The sequence below is a fragment of the Xenopus laevis genome, chromosome 7S (assembly GCF_017654675.1).
Source record: "Xenopus laevis strain J_2021 chromosome 7S, Xenopus_laevis_v10.1, whole genome shotgun sequence".
NCBI classification, from domain to species: domain Eukaryota; kingdom Metazoa; phylum Chordata; class Amphibia; order Anura; family Pipidae; genus Xenopus; species Xenopus laevis.
Window position 1 is genome coordinate 31,318,383 of NC_054384.1, and position 20,668 is coordinate 31,339,050.

At 36.5% G+C, this 20,668-nt stretch overlaps 1 protein-coding gene across 2 annotated transcripts in view; it reads left to right on the forward strand.

Annotated features, from left to right (window-relative positions):
- Positions 1-20,668, forward strand: part of adamts14.S (ADAM metallopeptidase with thrombospondin type 1 motif 14 S homeolog) — a 79,056-nt gene that overhangs the window by 34,711 nt on the left and 23,677 nt on the right. The window contains exons 5-10 of one of the 2 annotated variants that reach the window (XM_018227576.2): positions 6,932-7,015; positions 8,024-8,180; positions 13,062-13,167; positions 15,575-15,718; positions 19,397-19,529; positions 20,272-20,385. In XM_018227576.2, coding sequence (XP_018083065.1) covers positions 6,932-7,015; positions 8,024-8,180; positions 13,062-13,167; positions 15,575-15,718; positions 19,397-19,529; positions 20,272-20,385 — 738 coding nt within the window. The remainder of the gene's footprint in view (positions 1-6,931; positions 7,016-8,023; positions 8,181-13,061; positions 13,168-15,574; positions 15,719-19,396; positions 19,530-20,271; positions 20,386-20,668) is intronic. The other variant, XM_018227577.2, reaches the window with a different exon arrangement.

The window sequence follows — 20,668 nt, forward strand, 5'->3', positions numbered from 1 at the left end:
AGGAATGTGTCCGTATAAAGGAGGTGTTGCACGCCAACTACTTTCCTCTAAATCCCCCCCCCCCAAAGCTGCCCCCAGCCCTGCGAACCTTTGTTAAGCTTAACCTTTGTTAAGCCAACCCTCTGGCACTGCTAAATGATCTTCTGCGTTGTTTCAGTGATGCTGGGCTGGGGTTAGGGTTGCCACCTTTTCTGGAAAAAAATACCGGCCTTCCTATATATTTATCTTTTTTCCCTATTAATAACATTGGGATCAACCATAATTTTTACCGGCCAGGCCAGTAAAATACTGGCCAGGTGGCAACCCTAGCCAGAGGCAGCCCAGCCTGATAGCTCACCCCCATCTCCGTCTCTCTGCAGCAGGGCCCACGTGCGCATGCGCATCAGTAGCGATCGTGCACACATGTGCGGCATCAGCGCTCGCGTGCACATGCGCAGTAACACCTTCCATACAAGCATACACCAAAGCAGCATTCTCGGGCGCAGGTCTATTGACAGGTCTGGTCTAGGAGTAGGCAGAAGAGGTAGTTGCCCAGCACCCCCCAATCATTGCGCCCTAAGCAGCTGTCTCTTCTGCCTACCCCTAGTTCCGGCCCTGACCCTAGCTGGGGGCGGCGCGATCCTTCCATAGGCTAATTACAAATGAAAACAAGACTTCAGCCTATGGAAGGATCGCTTCGCCCCCAGCCAAGAATCACTCAAACAATGTAGAAGATCCGTTAGTAGTGTCAGAGGGTTGGCTTCACAAAGGTTTGCGGGCTGGGGGCGGCTTTGATGGGGCTTTAAGTGGAAACTATTCGACGTGCAATGCCTTCTTGATATGGACACGTTCCTATGATTTTTTATTGGAATGTGTTGAATCGCTTTAAGGCCTATGGCACACTCTACGTTTTCTCTACTTGCGTAGATATGCAGGCAGAAAAAAAGGCTGATCCAATCACATCTGCTTTGTGATTAGCATACGGTCATGGGCCTAATTATTTTCATTGTTTATTTTGTATATTATTTTCTGGTTGGTTCTTTCCAGCCTACAGTGTTATCTGGTTGTCGGGGTTAGTGACTCCAGCAAACAAAAAATGCATTGACTGAGAGGCTTGACTTGATTTTTTTTATTGCTGATATGCTTCAGGCTGCCTCTTTCATTGTGACTTCTTGTCTGCTAGGGTGAGCCCAACAACTATATGGCAGTGTAAATTCCAAGCAGGAAGGAGCTGTAGAATAAAAATATAAATGATACAAAAGCACATAAATAATATTAATAAGAACTTGCAAATAGTTTTTCAGACTGGTTAACCCTTCAGTGGAGAAGTATTGTTACATAAGATTAACATTTTTGTATATTCAGATTATCTGATGTGACTATTTGATTTGAATTCGTTAATAATTGTTTAACAACCAGGCAGTGGGTTGAATGAGAGACTGGACTATGAATAGGAGAGTAACTGAATAGTAATAAAAAGTAACAACAACAATAGAATTGTAGTCACAACATGCAATATTCTTGCTAAGAATACCTATAATATAAAACTTTAACTACTACTTTAAGCCTTTTGGCTGCTGGCATAAGGGTGCTTTAGGAAAAGCACAGTGCAAGGCTTTTCACTTCTGTCTCTTTTCAGCTTTCAAATGGGGGTCACTGACCCCAGCAGTCAAAACAATTATTGCTTTGAAGGCTAAGATTTTATTGTTACATTTTTATTACTAATCTTTCTATGCAGGCCCTCTTCTATTCATATTTCAGTCTTTCATTCAACTCACTACATGTATGCTAGGGTAATTTGGACCATAGCAACCAGGTATCTGCTAACATTTCAAACTAGAGAGCTGCTGAACAAAGAGCTAAATAATTAAAAAACACACACAAATAATAAACTTGAAGACCAATTGGAATTGTCTCAGAATAGCACCCGCTACGTTGTACTGAAGGTATCTTAAGGGTGAAATTCCCCTTTAAACACTGAACCTATTATGTTCTCATCATTTGCAGGCTGTTGAGTGTGGGTATGGATGCTACAAGGAAGATATTTGATATGTTTTTTTGTGTTTAGAGTGTAGAAAGGCAAAGACTTTTCCTGTACCCATACAGATTCACCCGTTCTCTTCACCAAGCTGGTTCACCAATGTTTAATCATGTGACATCATTGTGTGACACTTTCCAAAAGGAGGCCGTTAGATACATAAAGACAGAGGTTTATATAGAGGCACTAGAGGAAATAGCTGGTGCCTTGTCTGAAATAAATGAAAGCCAATGTGCACTTTTCCTTTCCTCTTTTCTGCCTGGGAAAATCTATCATGCTTAACAGGGATAAAATCTAATGCTCCACAAAATCCTCTTTATTGCAAATGTGAGGATAATATGGTACAGCTCAGGATCGTACCAGTGCCCAAGCCTCTAAATACCACTTAAGTGGCAGCAACAAGCAACTGCCAATGAAACAGATTAATGTTTCTGAATTTAAACTGGAATCTGTCCAAGATTATGTCCTCTTATATTGTTTGGACAAGGGATGTTTTATTACACATCACCACTACCAAATACACTTGAGTTTTTCTATTCTCTCTTGCATCAAATAGAGTAGGGGTGCCCAAAAGGTAGATCGGTATCTACCAGTAGACATTTAGCTGGTGATTAGTAGATCCCAAGACACTGGCAACAAACAGCCTGTCTGAATCACCCTCCTATTTCATGCTTTTCATTCAGACATGTATCATGTTAAGGTAACATAAGAAATAATTGTTAAATATAGAAATATATATTTTCTCATAAATTAATATGCAAGTAGGGATGGGCGAATTTTTTCCGCTTGTTTTGCCGTGGAAATTCCGCCCATAGACTTGTATGGCGTCATGCGACAATACAAAAAAAAAAAAAGACGCGCGTTAAGAAAAAAATTTTGCCGCGCCACAAAACTCTGCAAAAAAGTGGGCGTCGGCAACATTTCGCAAGCGGCCAGAAAGCTAACTGCTTTTATGGATGTAGATCATAATGGGACAATATCACTAAAAGTAGACCTCACATTAGTAAAGTATGGGCACTCCTGAAATAGAGGTTTGCTTCTTGTTTGCCCTAACATGATACATAATTTGAACATATAAGACCAGCGGGGGAAAAAGTGGAGGTTCAAGCAAGTCTTAAAAATGTACTAATCCTTTATTAAGAGTTACATATTTTGGGAGAAAATCGCCATGTTAGGGCATGAAATAATGGCCTATTCTGGTGGTTCTGACTGTATACATAGTGGGCACAGATGATGAACTTTGTGCGCTGGATTTTTCTTTTTCCCTTTTGTTTGGCTTCTTTCCTCGGAAAGTAATCTGAACACATTGAAACTCAATGAACTGAAAAGACTTTCCCCCTCTATTATAACTAGTTTTGTAACTCCCATCTCTCAGTCGCATTGAGTTTAAACCTTTGAAACTCTTTTATTTCTTCAGTTTTTTAAGTTTCATTGCTTTTTTTTAAATTTTATCTCATGCAAGTACTGTACAAAGCTAACAGTGGTTAGCCTATTAAAGAGCAGGGAGAAACTGCAGGTTTGTATATCTTGTGTTTCTATGGAGACTCTTCAAATAGACTACTGATATATGTTTCTTTATTTGGTGTCAACATCTTTCAAGCGACTTCTGCCAGGAGCACAATCAGAACTATGTTTTATCCATGAAAAGGCAGAGTCTCTAGGATATATGATACCCAAACCAGGAAGGAAGGGGGATTCCACATTGCTAGCTGCCTTTATTAACTTCTATGCCTTCTTTAAAGTCGAAAGCTGCAGAGTAACCTTGGCACTATTTCAGTTACCATATTCGTTTACTGTGTGTTTTCTTCAGAAAGAGGCATTTGAGTAATCTTATTTTTATACAGAGCATACAAGTATTTAGATATTTTCAAATTCAAGAGGACAGAAGCAAAGTTAGACTTATATGAGACTTTGAGGAAATGGGTTCATGCACAATCTTACAATCTAGGAATATGGGAAAAACATATGGTGCATATACGGTAGTTTGTATTTATTTTATAGTGTAATGTGGCTTTAAACATAGAAAAGAGGTAAAGAGGTGCAACAGATCGACATATTGGATTATATACATCTCCAACTTTTGCATTATTTAGGGTCACTGTTATGTCTAATAGAAGCCTTTTCAAACTGTACCCACAGGTGGGTCATGGCAGAATTGGATTTCTGCATATTTGATCTCATAGGCAGTGTAAAAAAAGTTTATTTATATACCAAACCCCTTTTATGTATTAGCTATTAATTATATAATTTTTTGGCAGCTTTAAAGGATGTCCTGTTGAATGCTATGTTCTATGCTTCCATTGTGTTAATTCTGTTCAATGAGAGAAACCTGAATTATATGTTTTCTGATTGGTGGATTAATCTGTAACACATTTGCATGCCCCATGAAACGAAGCAGATTTTAAATGATTAACAGTGTGTTTATAAAACTGAATTTAAAATAAAAAAAGTGAAAGAGCAGATTACTATGAACCTGTATGAGGTTATTTATTAAAGTCCGAATACCAAAAACTTGAAAAAGTTTTTTTTTCACTATAAAATCCAGATTTCTAGTGGAAAAAAACCTCACATTTTTCATGATTTATTATACCCCGAGGCTGCTAAAAGTCTGAATCCGAAAATACTCCATCTCCAAGCTGTTGGGGTCCTGTAGAAGTCAATGGCAAAGGTTCCATTTTAAATTTGAAGGTATCATGGTCGGAACCAGTTTCGGACTGTTTTTCACGAAAAATTCTAGCATTTCCTGAACCGATTTTATCTAGTTTTTTCAATGATAATTAAGATCAAATTGTGGATTCTAGTTTGGTCTGACTTTTAATACGTAGAAAATCGGATTTTGATAAATAACCCCCATAGTGTCCAAAACGTAGATCATAACCTGTTAGTTGATCTTTAGCTGATAGCCAGCAGATGTTATCAGCAGCACTCATTAGATTAGCTATCTGGTTACCTTTAATTATTCCATTTATTTATAAAAAATATATATATATCTGAGGAATTATTGGTGTTCGTTTAACAACGTGAAATTTCTAATCAAGTTCTAGTCAAGGTTGTTAGAGATCCCTGATAATGTTGCATCACGTTCGTGTGAACCCCACATAAGTAAAGTCTTGGCACTCCTGTTATAAACACAATCATCAGTACTTTATTATTGTAATAAAGACATTCATGTGAAATAAGAAGTATAAATGCTCTACAAAACTATAGCAACATATATTTAGTATTCAGTAAATATTTACTCTTGTACGAATCTCTAATACTATACGAGAGTTTCTGTTTGATTAGTGGAGCTATATCAATAACTATTGATGCATTTGAATAAGGATTTGGTTCAGGGATTTCATTGTCAGAAAGCCAAGTTTAAGGCAAAACAGGAAACCTGCTTTTCTTGTAATTTGAATGCACACCATACCTGGGGTTAAAGGGCTTGTTACTCAAAGTACTCTTTTTACATTGACAAATTGTCCTTAATGCCTATGGAAAAACACTGAATTATTATTGTAAAAATCAAATTAGGATTCAGGCGGATTTTTCTAGTAATCAGAATCACCACATTAATTATTTTCTCAATAAAATAAATATATGCACAAACAATCTTTTGCCACATTAAAAATGGTATTGAAATAATACATTTAATAGCTAAATAAAAACCATACCTATGTTACCTGCACCAGGCGACACATAGAATGATACAATACATAAGAGCAGTTTCAATGTTAGGAAACATTGTAGACGACAAATGGGGAATGTATAAAAGTCGCAAAGAGCAATACAAGTTGTACAAATAAGAATGAAAAATCGCATATCGCAATGTAATGCTTTTCTTTAAACTGTTACTGCATTTCGAATTTTAATAGTGCATTGCCCACTTTTAAGAAGTGCTTGAAGTTGATGTATTTTTTTTGGAGTAAACATAACAGCTTTTCCAGCAAGAACTTCTATTATATTCACTGCACACTGGTGCAAACTTTCTTTCGCTGTAGGAAGAACCAAATAAGGACTTAATTTGCATATGCAAATAAGAGTGTGGGAACCATGCAAGCAATGCAAAAAAAAAAGGCCATGTTCTTTATGCATGTTTCTTTGTTATCCTATGTTAATTTGAATTCGGTTTGGCCAGGCACTTCAGTTTGGCCAAATCCGAATCCTGCTGAAAAAAGGCTTGGGTTTGGGCAGATCCTGAATCCAAGATTCAGATTATCCCTCATTTTGATACTGGATTACCTAGCACTTTAAGGGGCACATTTACTAAGGGTCAAAGTGAATTCGAAGTGAATATTCAAATTCAAAAACTTCGAATTTCAAAGTAATTTTTGGGTACTTCAACCATGGAATAGGCCAAATTCGACTTTGATTCGAAGTGAAAATGCTTTGACTATTCGATAATCTAAGTACTGTCTCTTTAAAAAAACTTTGACACTTCGCCACCTTAAACCTGCCGAATTGCTATGTTAGCCTATGGGGACCTCCTAGAACCTATAGCCAGTATTTGGCTAAGTTTTGAGAAGTCAAAGGATTTTTTTGTAAAATCGTACGATCGCACGATTAAATCGTTCGAATCGTTCGATTTGTAGTACGAATGTACGATCTTAAAAATAGTTCGAATGTCGAACTAGCTTATTCGATGGTCGAATTTCGAAGTTTTTTTCACTTCGAAATTCGACCCTTGATAAATCTGCCCCTGAATGTTCTAATTACAGTTAATTCCAGACCCAGTTGTCTACAGGAAAAAATAATCGGTAGATGTTTATGGAGCAAAAAGCCTTCAAAACCATATTAGTCAAAAATACCTAATAACCCAAAGGGCGAAAAGTTATATTATGGGTCTAGGATACTATTTCTTTATCATTGATTCACTACTTTATTTTTGTTTTGTGCTTTTCTTTAAAAACAAAATCAAATTTTCTGTTTCAGGTGGATGAAATTTACCATGACGAGTCACTCGGAGTCCACATCAACATAGTCCTGGTCCGAATGATTATGGTGGGATACAGGCAGGTAAAAAAGGGGCAAAGAATGAATGTGAAATTGTATGAAAGTAGAGACAGTTTTAGTGCAAGGTAGAAAGGGCTCCCAGTCCCCCTTACAGAGATTTTCCTGGTAGAATACCAATGTCTATATTATTATATTGTGCATCGTTGCAGCTGTTGTTTATAAACCAGACCTCCCATTACCACATGACAGGTTAAGTTGGAACCCAAGACTTCCTCCTTATTTCAGGGCCCTTTTTTCACCTCTTATTTGTAAAATTATTTAAGCTGTAATAGTCTAAAACAAAATCATATGAGAAGTAGAGCAAACATTTCTCATAAGTTAAATATGGTGCTCAATGGCATGCCTTTGATATGGATTTGTTCCATGAGAATTATTTACTAACACAGCCTTTTCCCCCAATATACAGTAGATTGACAGCTTTGAGTTCTAGTTTCTTTTGGACTCTATTGTATGACTGGGAACATGAATTTTGGTTTGTGGTTTTAACAATTAGTGCGTGTATGTTTACAAATTGTATGTATATATGAACTTGATGGTGTTTTTTCATCCCTACTAAACTATGTTAACTATATTTTACTGAATGGTCTGCCTGTACCACTGGGTCCTACTTTCTGGATACTCCCTATTAGAGCTTTGAATAAATCTTGAACTATTTTTAAGTAAAGAAACCAAAAATCCAACACATGGCCAGTTTGCTATAGGTTAAATTCCCTATGCAAGGAGAATAGTCTAGATTTATAAAAGTCATAAAATGTATTCATTTTGTCTCAATGCCAACCTACTCCATAGAGACTGGTGAAAATAATTTTAGGCCATACATAAGATTTTTTCAACAATTTAGGAATTCAATCTTACTCTTTGTCTGAGTCAGATAAATTAAGAGGATGATGAAGAAGAACATCTAAAGCTTGCAGTGACCACATTCTGAAGGTTAACGTTTATTGAATTAACTGTTATAGTGTGTGCTTATGCTGAATGATGTACAGATATGTTGTTGTATCTCTGTTGCAGTCAGTCAGTCTGATAGAAAGAGGGAACCCATCAAGGAGCCTTGACCAAGTGTGTCGCTGGGCCAATTCTCAGCAGCGTTCAGATCCAGATCATGCAGAGCACCATGACCATGCCGTGTTTCTCACCAGGCAAGATTTTGGTCCCGCAGGTATGCAAGGTACTGTATATTGTATGATGACAACCAGGTATGTGCAGCATGCTGGTTGAATGTTGCTTTGAGTATAGAACCATTCAGCATATGCAAACAATGCCATGCTCAACTTGTTCCTGAATATTTGGAAACCGTGTTGAGCATGTTTTGGTATCCTATACTTAATTTTGGATATTTGGGGGCAATTTGTTATTAACTTATTTTTTTCTATTAATCATTAATCATTCCTTTTTTGTGATAATATCCAAGTGAAATATGTTTCAGATGGACATTTTCCAATTCTACTTTCCATGTATTTATGTATTTGGAGTTCTGTTGCCTTCCCATTTCCACTTATCTCCCAGTGTCACTATTAGGGTACATTGATTGGTTTGTTGCTATGGTCTACTGTGCAACATTAATAAAATCCAATAGGATGGTTTTGGATTAATTATATCTTAATAAACATCAAATATGAGGTACTGTCTTAATTATAATTATTACTTTGTTGATTAAAATGTAGTCTATGAGAGATGGCCTTGCTGTAATTCGAAGCTTTATGGATAACAGGCTAATGGATCCTATCCTATAACTATGAAACTTCTGCATGCCCGGATTTGTGGCAAGGCCACAAAGGCCCGGGCCTAGGGTAGCGAAATTTTAGGGGCGGCATGGCGCCCAGCTGCATCCTTGGGCGCACTGGGGACTTGAAGCTTCCCAGTGCTTCTGTGCCTGAGAGCACCGTGCCCAGCGCTAGGACCCTGCGGCCACAGGGGGTGGAGGCGAGTGGAAGCGGCCGGCACTGGGACCATGCTGGCCTCGAGGCGCTGCTTCGTCAAATCCGGCCCTGACCCTAGATTAATATTAATGCAGATCCACTTATCAGGAAACAGAGTGTAAATTAGGGAGCAGCAGGAGCTGTAGCCCTGTCCCTACCACCTGTCGTATGGCATGATTTTTAATCTGGTGAGAGGAGCATAACAAATCTTACCCCAGGGGTCAAGTGCTTGCACACTTGTATACTGTGCATAATGTAATAGAATCACTTACAGTAAATGAAAATATTCTCACCATGGCCAAGCAACATCTAGTAGTGAACTGAATGACTGCGAGAGGAGAGTCTGGATAATGTTGTAGTGGGAAATTTGGCAGTGTACCAATCAAGCTCTGAGAATTGAATCACACCCAGTATCTGCAGAATTCTGTGTACAGTGCAAAGCTAATTCCAACTATCTGTCCTACTTATAAAAAAAATGTATGTGTTTTATATATACTGTTCTCCTGTTAAATCCTGATGAGCTTGTAAGAAAACTATAGGAGCTGATGATGTTATAAGGAAACTATCATGCATGAAATAATATTTCACATCTGCAAAGCATATGCAGCATATGGTAAAGGACGATGTCATTGCAAAGAGAAACCATATTTGTGTTCTTGTCCTAAAAAGACACACTACACTATTCCAGAATAAGTAGGCTACTGAAGAAGAAAGCAAAAGTGTCCACTTGTGTATAAGAGGCAGATTTACTGGCATAACTAGATTTTACCTAACCCTACAGAAAAATAATTTTACCCCCCCCCCCACAAATAAGTAATGGAATTGTTTATCAGTCATTGTTCCCACTGAACCCCTTTTTTCCACCCCAGCAGTTACCAGGTCAGCTTTTAATCAAGTGTAAAATATATTTGTTATCCATTTAGTAATCATAATTTGATACCTTTACCACTGAAATAGTGACATATTGTCTTGCTCCTCTATTCTGCAACAAAGTGTTCCCACAATTAAATCATCAATCACAGCTTTGGTGGTTTGCAGAGGTCGTCATGACAGGACTCTGTCAACTGCTTCATTTTCTGCCCACCTCTAAACTAAGAGGAGGCTGAGCAACACACCTGTGATAACATCACTCAGCAAGGCTGGTCAAAATATATATTCTTAAGTTTTAAGTTTTATGAAATTCAAGGGGCAGATTTATCAAGGGTCGAATTTCGAGGGTTAATAAACCCTCGAATTCGTCCCTCGAAGTAAAATCCTTCGAATTCAATTATAGAATTCGAAGGATTTTAGCGCAAATACTTCGATTGAACGGTAAAATCCTTAGAATCGAACGATAAAATCCTTCGAATCGAACGATTTTGATCGATCGAGCGATTTTTATTCGATCATAAAAAACTTAGAAAAGTGCTAGGCTAACATTGAACATCGGTAGGTTTAAACTGGCGCAGTATGTAGTATTTTTTAAAGAGACAGTACTTCGACTATCGAATGGTCGAATAGTCGAACGATTTTTAGTTTGAATCGTTCGAATCGAATTCGAAGTCGAAGGTTGTAGCAGCCTATTCAATGGTCGAAGTACCCAAAAAATTACTTCGAAATTAAAATTTTTTTTCATTCGAATCCTTCACTCGAGCTTAGTAAATGTGCCCCTAAGACTTTTTAAAGAACAAGATTGTGTATTTGTTTAATACACAATGCAACTTTGCTTTCCATTTTGGCGATCTGATCACTGCTGTTTAGTAAAGCTGTACTTCAGAATCCAAAGTAATTCGTACTGTCATACCTCACCTGCCCAGGGTACACCTTCAAATGTAATTTCTTTTACATTTCCTAATCCCTCTCTTCATTTCATGACTAAATATTTCCTCCATGTCAAGAAAAACAGAGGGTTAAAAAGAATCACTTGCTTTAGAGGATTTGGCTAACACATTGAGCATGTGTGGGCTCTGGATAAGGATCACAGCAGTGCAGTGATGGGTTAGTGAATTTGTTTTACAACTGGGTGGTGCTCTCTAGCCAGAAACTGAACTTGGTGTGACAGAACACATACTGAAAATGTGAATCCCAAACTTAAACTATAAACCGACTCTAAAGTTACTAAGCAGCTTGTGGGCCATTTAATTTAGTTGTGTGGGGCTCATAAATACTGTATGTATCATAAATATTTCTTTGGGAATGTTGAGAGATTATGACTATAAACTTATAAGAAGACCTCCCCAGGATTCGGCTTTAATAGCTTATGTAATACATCTTTCAGAAAGAAGGGTCATTGGTAATGCTAGAATTGGGTTTTTTTTCTGAAAAACTTTACCTAAATGGGTTAAACCCATTCCATTTCAACCATAATTCCAATCTTAAATAGTAGTAAATCCCACTATGTCAAGGTGATTAAAATCAAGGTGATTATGTCATACTTCTGACTGAGAATGTTCATAAAAAGTAAGTCCTTCGATGGTGTATTTATATACCTAGTGCCCTGCTGAATGTGCTTTTCCCCTGGATAAAAGGGTTGTCTGGTCTACAATGTCTTTAAATCTGCTAGTCCACTAGGGGGGACATTTTCAAAGCTTTTAGAGACAATGTGGGGAGACATGCTAATCAGTTCTTAAATATAGAAATTGAAATTTGTGTGAAGCCCAAGTAGTTAATTATTAAAAAATGTTTGTTATAAACAGTATATCTAGGCAAATGAAAGGAGTTGAAAAATGGGATGTCAGTTCTCATTTGTTTAAATGGTAAATTTGATTCTTTGAAAGTTCCCTAGTGATCTCTGTCTGGCAGTGTGTATTCTCCTAAAATGAAAAAGCAAGTACTTTTGGCATCTGACTCCAGCAGTTCCCCCTAAGCCAAATGGTTTGTTCACATCTTTTTTTTTTAACATGAGCTCCCTTTTACCTGATCTTCTTGTCAGTGGTTGGATTTATTTGTGGTTCCTATCTAATGCCAGTAGTTTAAATGCAGTACATTAATGAATAAATTCACAACTGGACTGGATAGAGCTTGTTGTTCGTAAACAGCTCCAGTAATATGCATAAAGAAACTGTAGCTCCGAGACTTACAATGGGGGAGCAAATGTCTTAGCAGAAGTGACAGATTCATAAAATTATGTTACAAACAGTTCTTATAATATTCATTAAAATAAATAATGGATGCACAGTAAGACAGACATAGTACATTAGGGAGTTATTTACTAAACTCCGAATGCAAAAATCACGAAAATTTTGTGATTCTTTTTTTTTTATAAAATCTGACTTTTAAAAAATCACAAATTTTTCAGAATTTATTAAACCCTGATGATGGAAAAGTTTGAATCTGAAAATCCAGCATCTCAGACCTGTTGAGGTTGCATATAAGTCAATGGGAGAAGTCCCATTGATTTTTAGCGGTGCGTTGGGTTTCGTGCAATGCCCCAAAATTCAGAAAAAAATCATGAAATCAGTTTTTCCAGCAAAGCAAATTTTCAGGAAATTGTAATAATAAATAATCGCAATAAACCTGAGCGGATTTGATCAGAGTTTGTAGCAGAAAATATTGAGATAAATTCAGACTTTGATAAATAACCCCCTAACAGTATATTAACTTTGTAAACGTATATTCCTGTACTGTCTGCCAATTAGCGTTGTATTCTGAAACACTGGCATGCAATGAATCCACCATCAACTTCTTAGAGGCTCCTACAATTAGCAAAATATTTAGTCAGAGGCATTCTCTAATGTGACATTATAGTTTATTCTTGGCTTATCAGAACAAAATGATCTAACTGGCGTGGAAGCTCATGTACTGGGCAATCACCCAACTGTGCTACCAGTTTAGCTGTTTGCTGGATTGTATTTCCTCATTGTACATTCCCTGGTCTCTGTTTATCAATGAGTTCTAAGGTTCAAAGGATTCTTATGTTTTAATGTGGCCTTCATGGAATTCACTGTATAAAGTGAATTTACATACATTACTATGTATTTTTAAAGTTTTTCATTATTTGTCAGTATTTAAAATTTGGAAAATAGCTTGTTATTTTACCTACAGTAGGTGTATAGTGTATATATATATATATATATATATATATATATATATATATATATATATATATATATATATATATATATTTATTCATCTCTCTTCATGTTTGTTAGGTTATGCCCCTGTGACAGGCATGTGCCACCCTCTTCGCAGCTGTACCCTAAACCATGAAGATGGGTTCTCCTCTGCATTTGTAGTGGCTCATGAAACAGGCCATGTGTAAGTACAGTCCCTTTCTTGGAGCATTAAAGTCTCTTTTCTGTATGATTAAACTGATATTTAACCTACATTTATATTACCCTGTGAGGCCTTAAAAGTTGTGCTTTGCATTACATAATAACATATTTCCTTTCCTAGAACCATTACAGCAAACTGCACACTTAAATAAAACCACTAGGAACAGCTGTCTAAACTTAAACTGAAAAGTGTAATTTTATTTAATGTTTGTCACTTGTGCAACTTGGATTTGACCATGGACAGTGGCTGCAGTTTGTGTTTATGAATTCTGCATTAAATGTCACTGGTAGAGGCTGCAGCCCCTTTCCATTATGGTTCTGTCAGAGACTTTAACACATTAAATAAAGGCAAATCAGATTTTCTGTCTGAACAGTATTCTATTAAGATCACTAAATGCCGTGATGAACATTATTTTCCATGGTGCCCACACAGGAGTGTGAAAAATCTTAATCATGCCCAGTAAATTTACATCTAGTCTTTTCAGGTAGAGCAGCAGACTATGCAGTGTTCAGGCTTGTCTGTGAGTGTGTATTGCACAGATACAAAATGTTTTGCCTTGTTTTCCTTTCCAGCTGCTATTGAAGCACAAATTCCAATTGCTAAACTTCAACAACAGCTGCAGGACATCCCTAGTGTAGAGTAAGATGAGATGGCAAAAGTAATACCACCATACAGAAGTACATTAGTACTAAAGTTATTGGCACAATTGCTTGAAATTCAGAGAACATTGTCGAAACCCCTGTTTCCATCGTTCAGATTGCAGTCATTTATGAATGTACAGTATGAAATCCAATGTCCCACCCTAGCATACAGTAAACATTTCACCATCTTTAAATAAGAATTATATTAAATTGGCAGAAGATTCATAACGTTATGGTAGAGTGTGCTGCATAGATGTCTCTGATTTTGTATTTAGTAAAAATACAAACAAAACACTTCTAGAAAAACAAATCAAAATGTACTGCACGCCAGATGTCTTAGCAAATCATGCCCAGCTGTTTCTTAAGTAAGTTTATACGAGTCTCCAATTACTGGGACCGTATTGTTCCTTATAACGTTTAACTCTGTAGCAATCCATATTGTCTCATACATACAGTATCTACATTGCTAAAGTTAAATGGAGCTTACTGCAATGTAGGCATTACAAGCATTACAAGCAATACAATAGTTAAGTATATACTTTTGTTTATTATATGGCAGGGATGTTAAAGACTATCCACTGCGACTTGACATACAAATTCCAGGCTGTAGAGGTATCTGCTTGGACCTGTAAATCTGCAATAGCTGGTGGTCTACAAGAATTTTAAGAACAAAAAAAAAAAAAAGATAAAACGTCCATATAACATTGTAATCTTTGATATGATTTGAAGAGACAGCTTAGGCTAAAGACACACTGACTCACTTTCTAACGGCTATTAAAAGCAAATCAAAATTACACCATTTGTTACTGACTACCCCATGGAGCAAGACAGATGAGAGTCAGTTATACTTGCATCTAAATGCAGCTGCACAGATCTTTGTGCCATTCACATGCAACCAGAAGGATTCAGCCTATGGGCTCGCCAGCCAAACGATAAGGTCCGTGACCAACCAATCACCCTGAGCCTTTACAATCAGGTAGTTATCAGGTAATTAGCCTTTACAATCAGGTAGTTATCAATAAACCTGTATCATTCCCTATTCACACCTTGCAAAGTGCAATAAAAGAAAGATCCTACTCACTGGTAAATTATATAATTTAGGGTCACCAAAATTGATCAGACTCAGATTAGCTTTAAAGAAATATATTGAAATACACATATTATTAACAGAAAACATTTAAACAGCAAAATATTGTGTGGTCCATTTTACCACTATAAGCCCGATTCATGTTTAAATGAAAATAAACCAAAATTATAAAACTAATATAACATATTTGCATACTAGTACTTTTATTATTAAATGCATTACAATTATATACTGTAGTATTACTATTATTATTACAAATATTTAGCAATATATGTGTAAAATTGCTTCATTGTGTTAACCCATAGCAACCAAAGCCATATTGCCTTTCGTTATTGTATCAACATCAGACTGCTCAATTACTGATTGATTGTTAAAGGTTGCTGCATTTGTAGTAATTGTGGGTTAGTTTTGTGCATAATAAAATGACTGTGTTCTGTAATTGTGCTGGAATTACTTGGAATATCTGTAGGACATGTTTTTCACTGTTACCTGTGCAGCATGAATGCTGCTGCTTTGTAAAGTACAATATTGTAGATTAAATTGGATGATCACCATAGGCAATAAAGAAAGTATGGTGCGCCACCCTTAACCTTTGAGTGTACCATTCGAATAAAAATAAAAAGGAATTAGTCCCAGATAATGTATTACACTTTTTTCCCAGGTTAGGTATGGAACATGATGGACAAGGAAACCGTTGTGCTGATGAAACCAGCATGGGAAGCATTATGGCCCCACTGGTGCAGGCTGCATTCCACCGCTATCATTGGTCCAGATGCAGCAAACAAGAGCTTAACAGATACATACAGTAAGTGTTTTTTTATTCATCTATGAATATACTTTTACTCTCTGTTTTTTATAATACTAAACACCTCAGGCCTTAGACTTGGCTTTTTAGGTCGGACAAGAAATACAAATAATAACGTTTTTATAAAAACTGACCAATCAGAGCTTCCATTTCATCCCTATTTTTAGTTCAGGCTTGATGAGAATTTGATCTAATTATATTATTGGTTTATTGCTATAACCCTTAACAGCCCTTCACACATCAAGGGTCACAATTTACTAATGTTCGTTTTTTTTCTTGTTTCCATTGAATCAAACTTTTTAGCACTAAAAATTGTATGTTTAACTACTTACTCTAAACCATGAAGAATATGATAATTCCACAAAAAACTCAAATACAAAAGTTCTCCATCTAAAAGCTGGTGAGGTCATGTAAAAGTCAATGGGTGTTGCCATTTGCAAATTGTAAAATCTTTCTTTGCTTTAAGCTGTTCTTTCATATCTTTATTTGGACTCATTCTACGTTTTAATGCTACATGCTTTTTCTTCTATTTGGATCTTTTAATTTTATTAAAAAGTAAGTCTAAGTCGAAAACACTTCTAAAAGTACACAAATTCGATTTTTTTTTTTCGGAGTATTTAAATAAAAAAGCAGACCAAACTAGAATCCACAATTGGACCTTATTTATTATTAAAAAAGCATGATTTGGGGACGAACTCGAAAATTGAGCGAAAATCCAAATCATATACAATTTTTTCCAGAATCGCTCAATTTTTTTTCCAGGATTTTTCCCAAAAAGTCCAAATGTTTCTGATTTTTTGTCCGAAAAGCCCAAAATAGTCAGATTTTCAGGCTAATTCCAGCACAGAAACTTCGAAATAGGATAGAGACCTCTCCCACTGACTTATATACAACCTCAGTAGGTCTGAGATGCCGGAATTTCGGATTCTGACATTTTGGGGTATAATAAATCTCGAAAAATTCAAGTGCCAATTCATGTATTAGAAAGCACATTAGTAATGAAGAATGTCTTGTACAGACAGGGAAGTTTGGTTCAATTCCTTTGTCATTTCAGTTTTAAATACCACAGATCAACAGTAAAGGCTACGGTGCAAAATACATTACTTTAGCATGCATTGCCTGCAAAATCTAGCCTGCCTGTATCATATTAAGACTATAGACATGGACTGATTTCAACTCACAACGGAGGAGACCAGGGTTTTCTACTTTCTCACTGGCCTGTCACACATGGAGGTATAGGTCATGGACCACGGTTGATTATGCAGAACAATAAAGCAAATATGTCACACAGAGAGTAAGATTTCAAGTATAAACCATGTTCTTACAAAACACTATAAATATGATACATGCATGAAAAGACTAAAATTATGGGATGCCACGTATGAACAGAAATAGGTCTTTTTAAATAAATGCATCTTTTTATGTCTGAAAATATCCTTATTAAGAATATTTCTGAATATTTCTTACCTTATTGGGTGTCTGAAACCAAGTTATTTGCTGTTAGCCACAGTTCCGATTAAAATGCTAATTAACTAAGAGGGTCTGGGAAGAAAAACGAAGTGATGGAAAATAACATTATATTTGGTAGGAAGGAGCCTACAACCACATTCGTTTCATAAGCCTACATTTTTAAAATACTGTAGAAAGCTGTCATAATACCACCTATTCTGTCCTAAACTAATATGTTTCCATGTCCTTTTCAAAAGTCTATAAGTGATGTGCCCTACACAATCCTTGTGCTGAAGGTCTAAAACAATTTTAAAGGACAAGGAAAGGCAAAAAAATTAAATCCCATTTTTACTTTCTTTAATGAAAAATAAACCTTTCTCCAATATACTTTAATTAAAAATTGTGTACCGTTTTTATAAGAAACCTGACTGTATGCAGTGAACTTCTCCCTTCATTTACTGCTGTGAATAGGAATTGTCAGATGGTCCCTAACTGCTGAGCAGGGAAACAATCATACTTATGAACAGCAGGGGGAGCCCCCGCCTTATTTACCAGCCATGCAGAATCCAAGCAGCTTTGTTTATGACGATCCCTAAGCAGCCCACACCACACTGAGCATGTGCAGGGTCAGGGTCAAGCAAAGATGTTTAACAAAGTTACAAGATGACAGCCCCCGGTGGCCAACTTTGAAAGCATAAATCATTTGTTTGATTAGGCTTTGTGGTGCAGTAAGTTCATGCTTATGTTAATATTCAAAATACAGCATTTCTAGCCTTATTCTATTTTAGACTTTCCTTGTCCTTTAAAAATATGGTGGTAAATACTGTATATGCTTACCTTCAATCTGTGTTAAACACGTATTCACTGTTTCTTTATTGTCGGTTTATTCTATGGGGCAGATTCACTAAAGGGCAAAGTGGCCGTCGCTAGCGACAATTCACCAGAAATCGCATGCGCAGGGACATCCCAATTCACTAACCGGCGTAGAGTTCCTAACCTAAAAACGACATGCATAGATTTCCTCTTCCTGAACATAACGATGTATGTTACCTTTGTCTTGTTATGCCAGTGCTTATTCAGTGCTTATTTTGATATATTTTATTCATAAGGGGGTACTCACATTAATTTGAAACTTATATAACATATATGCTCTCTCCAGGACACAAAGTCCTGGGAAGTACCCCCAAACCTCAGGAGCACTGGAGGTGTGGTTGCTTCGTTCAGCTTATGGTAGCATACTTTTGGATCGATCCAAAAATTCTGAGATTTAAAAAATGCACATTGTGCAATCAACAGGTTATCGCGTACTATATTGGACAGAAATTTTAACTTTGTGTCAGTATCCATTCAGCACTCTGTATCACTTAATAATTCTTGACCTATATACATGTAAGATCCACGCAGACCTGATAAACATATAACAATAAAAACCATAAAGGATATGGGAATCCTTTCCCTTCTCTGCCAAACCTTCTGGGCACTGGTTTTTGTAATATTAAAATGAACCTTGAATGATACACTATTTTTTTTAAATTAATTCCTATTTATATTAATTTCTTTCTAAACAACAAGTGGTGGGTTCTCTCGAGCACAAGTAATGTTTGAGTAATGATTAATTCCCTTTATAAGGCAGTATCTACATGAATTATAGTTTATAAAATAATGCCCCAAACTTATTAGGAAATGTACTTTTCCAGCCTAAGTAGTCGTGTTAAGATTGTAGGGAGAATACACTGTAGGTGAGTCATTAAATCTGCAGTTTTGATAGGTTTCAAAATCCACCGATTCTTAACAAAAACTGTATGATGAAAAGTTATTTTACAGTTCAATTGATGGCCATACTAAATAGCTCCCCTAAAATGTGATTACGCAGGAAGTAACCTGTACCCAAATTTGCAAATAGCACATGTATTTCTTATTGTCTTTGCAGTTATTCAACAGGCAAGGACATTTTTTTAGAGCTTTTTTAATGAATGTAACATGTATCAGGACATTTTTTCATAACCCCATAGGAAAACAAAAATGTAATTACTTGGTAGGTACTAAAACACTTTTCCATTGCTATAAAATCTCAGGAAAGAAATGGTAAATCTCCAAAGTATTTCTTCTTTTTATTCACTTCATTGCATGTGAATTTAGATGTGTATGCTTTCTTTAGCTTATATTTTGTGTTAGACTAATGGCAAGTCTATTATTAACTCATTTATACCCTTTCCTTTATTTTTGCAGCTCGTATGACTGCCTTCTGGATGACCCCTTTGATCACAAATGGCCCAAATTACCAGAACTTCCAGGAATCAATTATTCAATGGATGAGCAATGTAGATTTGATTTCGGGGTGGGCTACAAGATGTGCACTGCTGTGAGTAATGAGAGCCACACCTTGATTAGCTGTTTTTATAATTTCTTGTCTTAGTCAAGCCATCTAGGTGTTTAAGGAGCATTACACTTTAAAAAATAAATATGGCTAGAAATGCCATATTTTATAAACTGAACTTGCTGCGCCAGTTTTCATCTGGATAACCGTAATGACCCAGACCTTCATAGTTGTCCTAGGAGCTCACCATCTTGGATTTGGTTAGGAATGTCAGTGACACTGCTAATGCTCAGTGGGCTCTGGGCAGCTGTTGAGAATCTAAGCTTAGAAGGCATTGCTACATGGCTGAATATTAAATTCTGATGCATATCACATTGTTTTTTAGCTGCCATGTAATGAGAATTTGAAATAATTACTCAGCCTTGTCTGTAACATTTATATTCTGTCATATATTGTGGGTCGCCCCCTAAGCTCTCACAGCTTAAGCAACTCACAGCAACATGTACAGTGTATTAGCAGAAAAGAAGATGGGTGGCCTCTTCATAGGCACAAATCTTCACTTTAGGTAAAGAACCCTAACATATAATGCGCAGAATTTACGTCTTTATTTTTTTAGTTTTAGTTCTCCTTTAGGTTATTCTGTCATCCAATAAAAATACATTTGTTCCCCTCTTTTGATTATATGTAGGCTTTGTCCAAACTCTGTTGAATCACCCACTAATTTACCTGTTATTCTATAAGAGCTCTTTATGTACATTTTTAAGATGAATGTTATTTTTTTATACAGTTCAGGACATTTGACCCCTGCAAGCAGTTGTGGTGCAGCCATCCAGATAATCCTTATTTCTGCAAAACGAAGAAGGGCCCTCCTCTTGATGGGACAGAATGCTCCCCAGGAAAGGTACTACATTTCATATTACTTAAATAAGCTCAAATATTATCAAGTTCTTGACTTTTGGTCAATATTTGTATGCCATTAATTGAGCAGCAGATAGCTGTTATGCTAAGCTATATATTTCTATAGTTGGGGAAGAATGATTTCAACTGCAATAACATTTTACCTAGGGCGTGGTTTTTTGGGGTCATATATCACCTCTAGTATTGGTACAAATGTTTGAATGCTTTGGTGAACAGCTATTCAAAATTGGCCTGGCAGCTCACCGTAAGCCTTGCCTTCAAGTGTT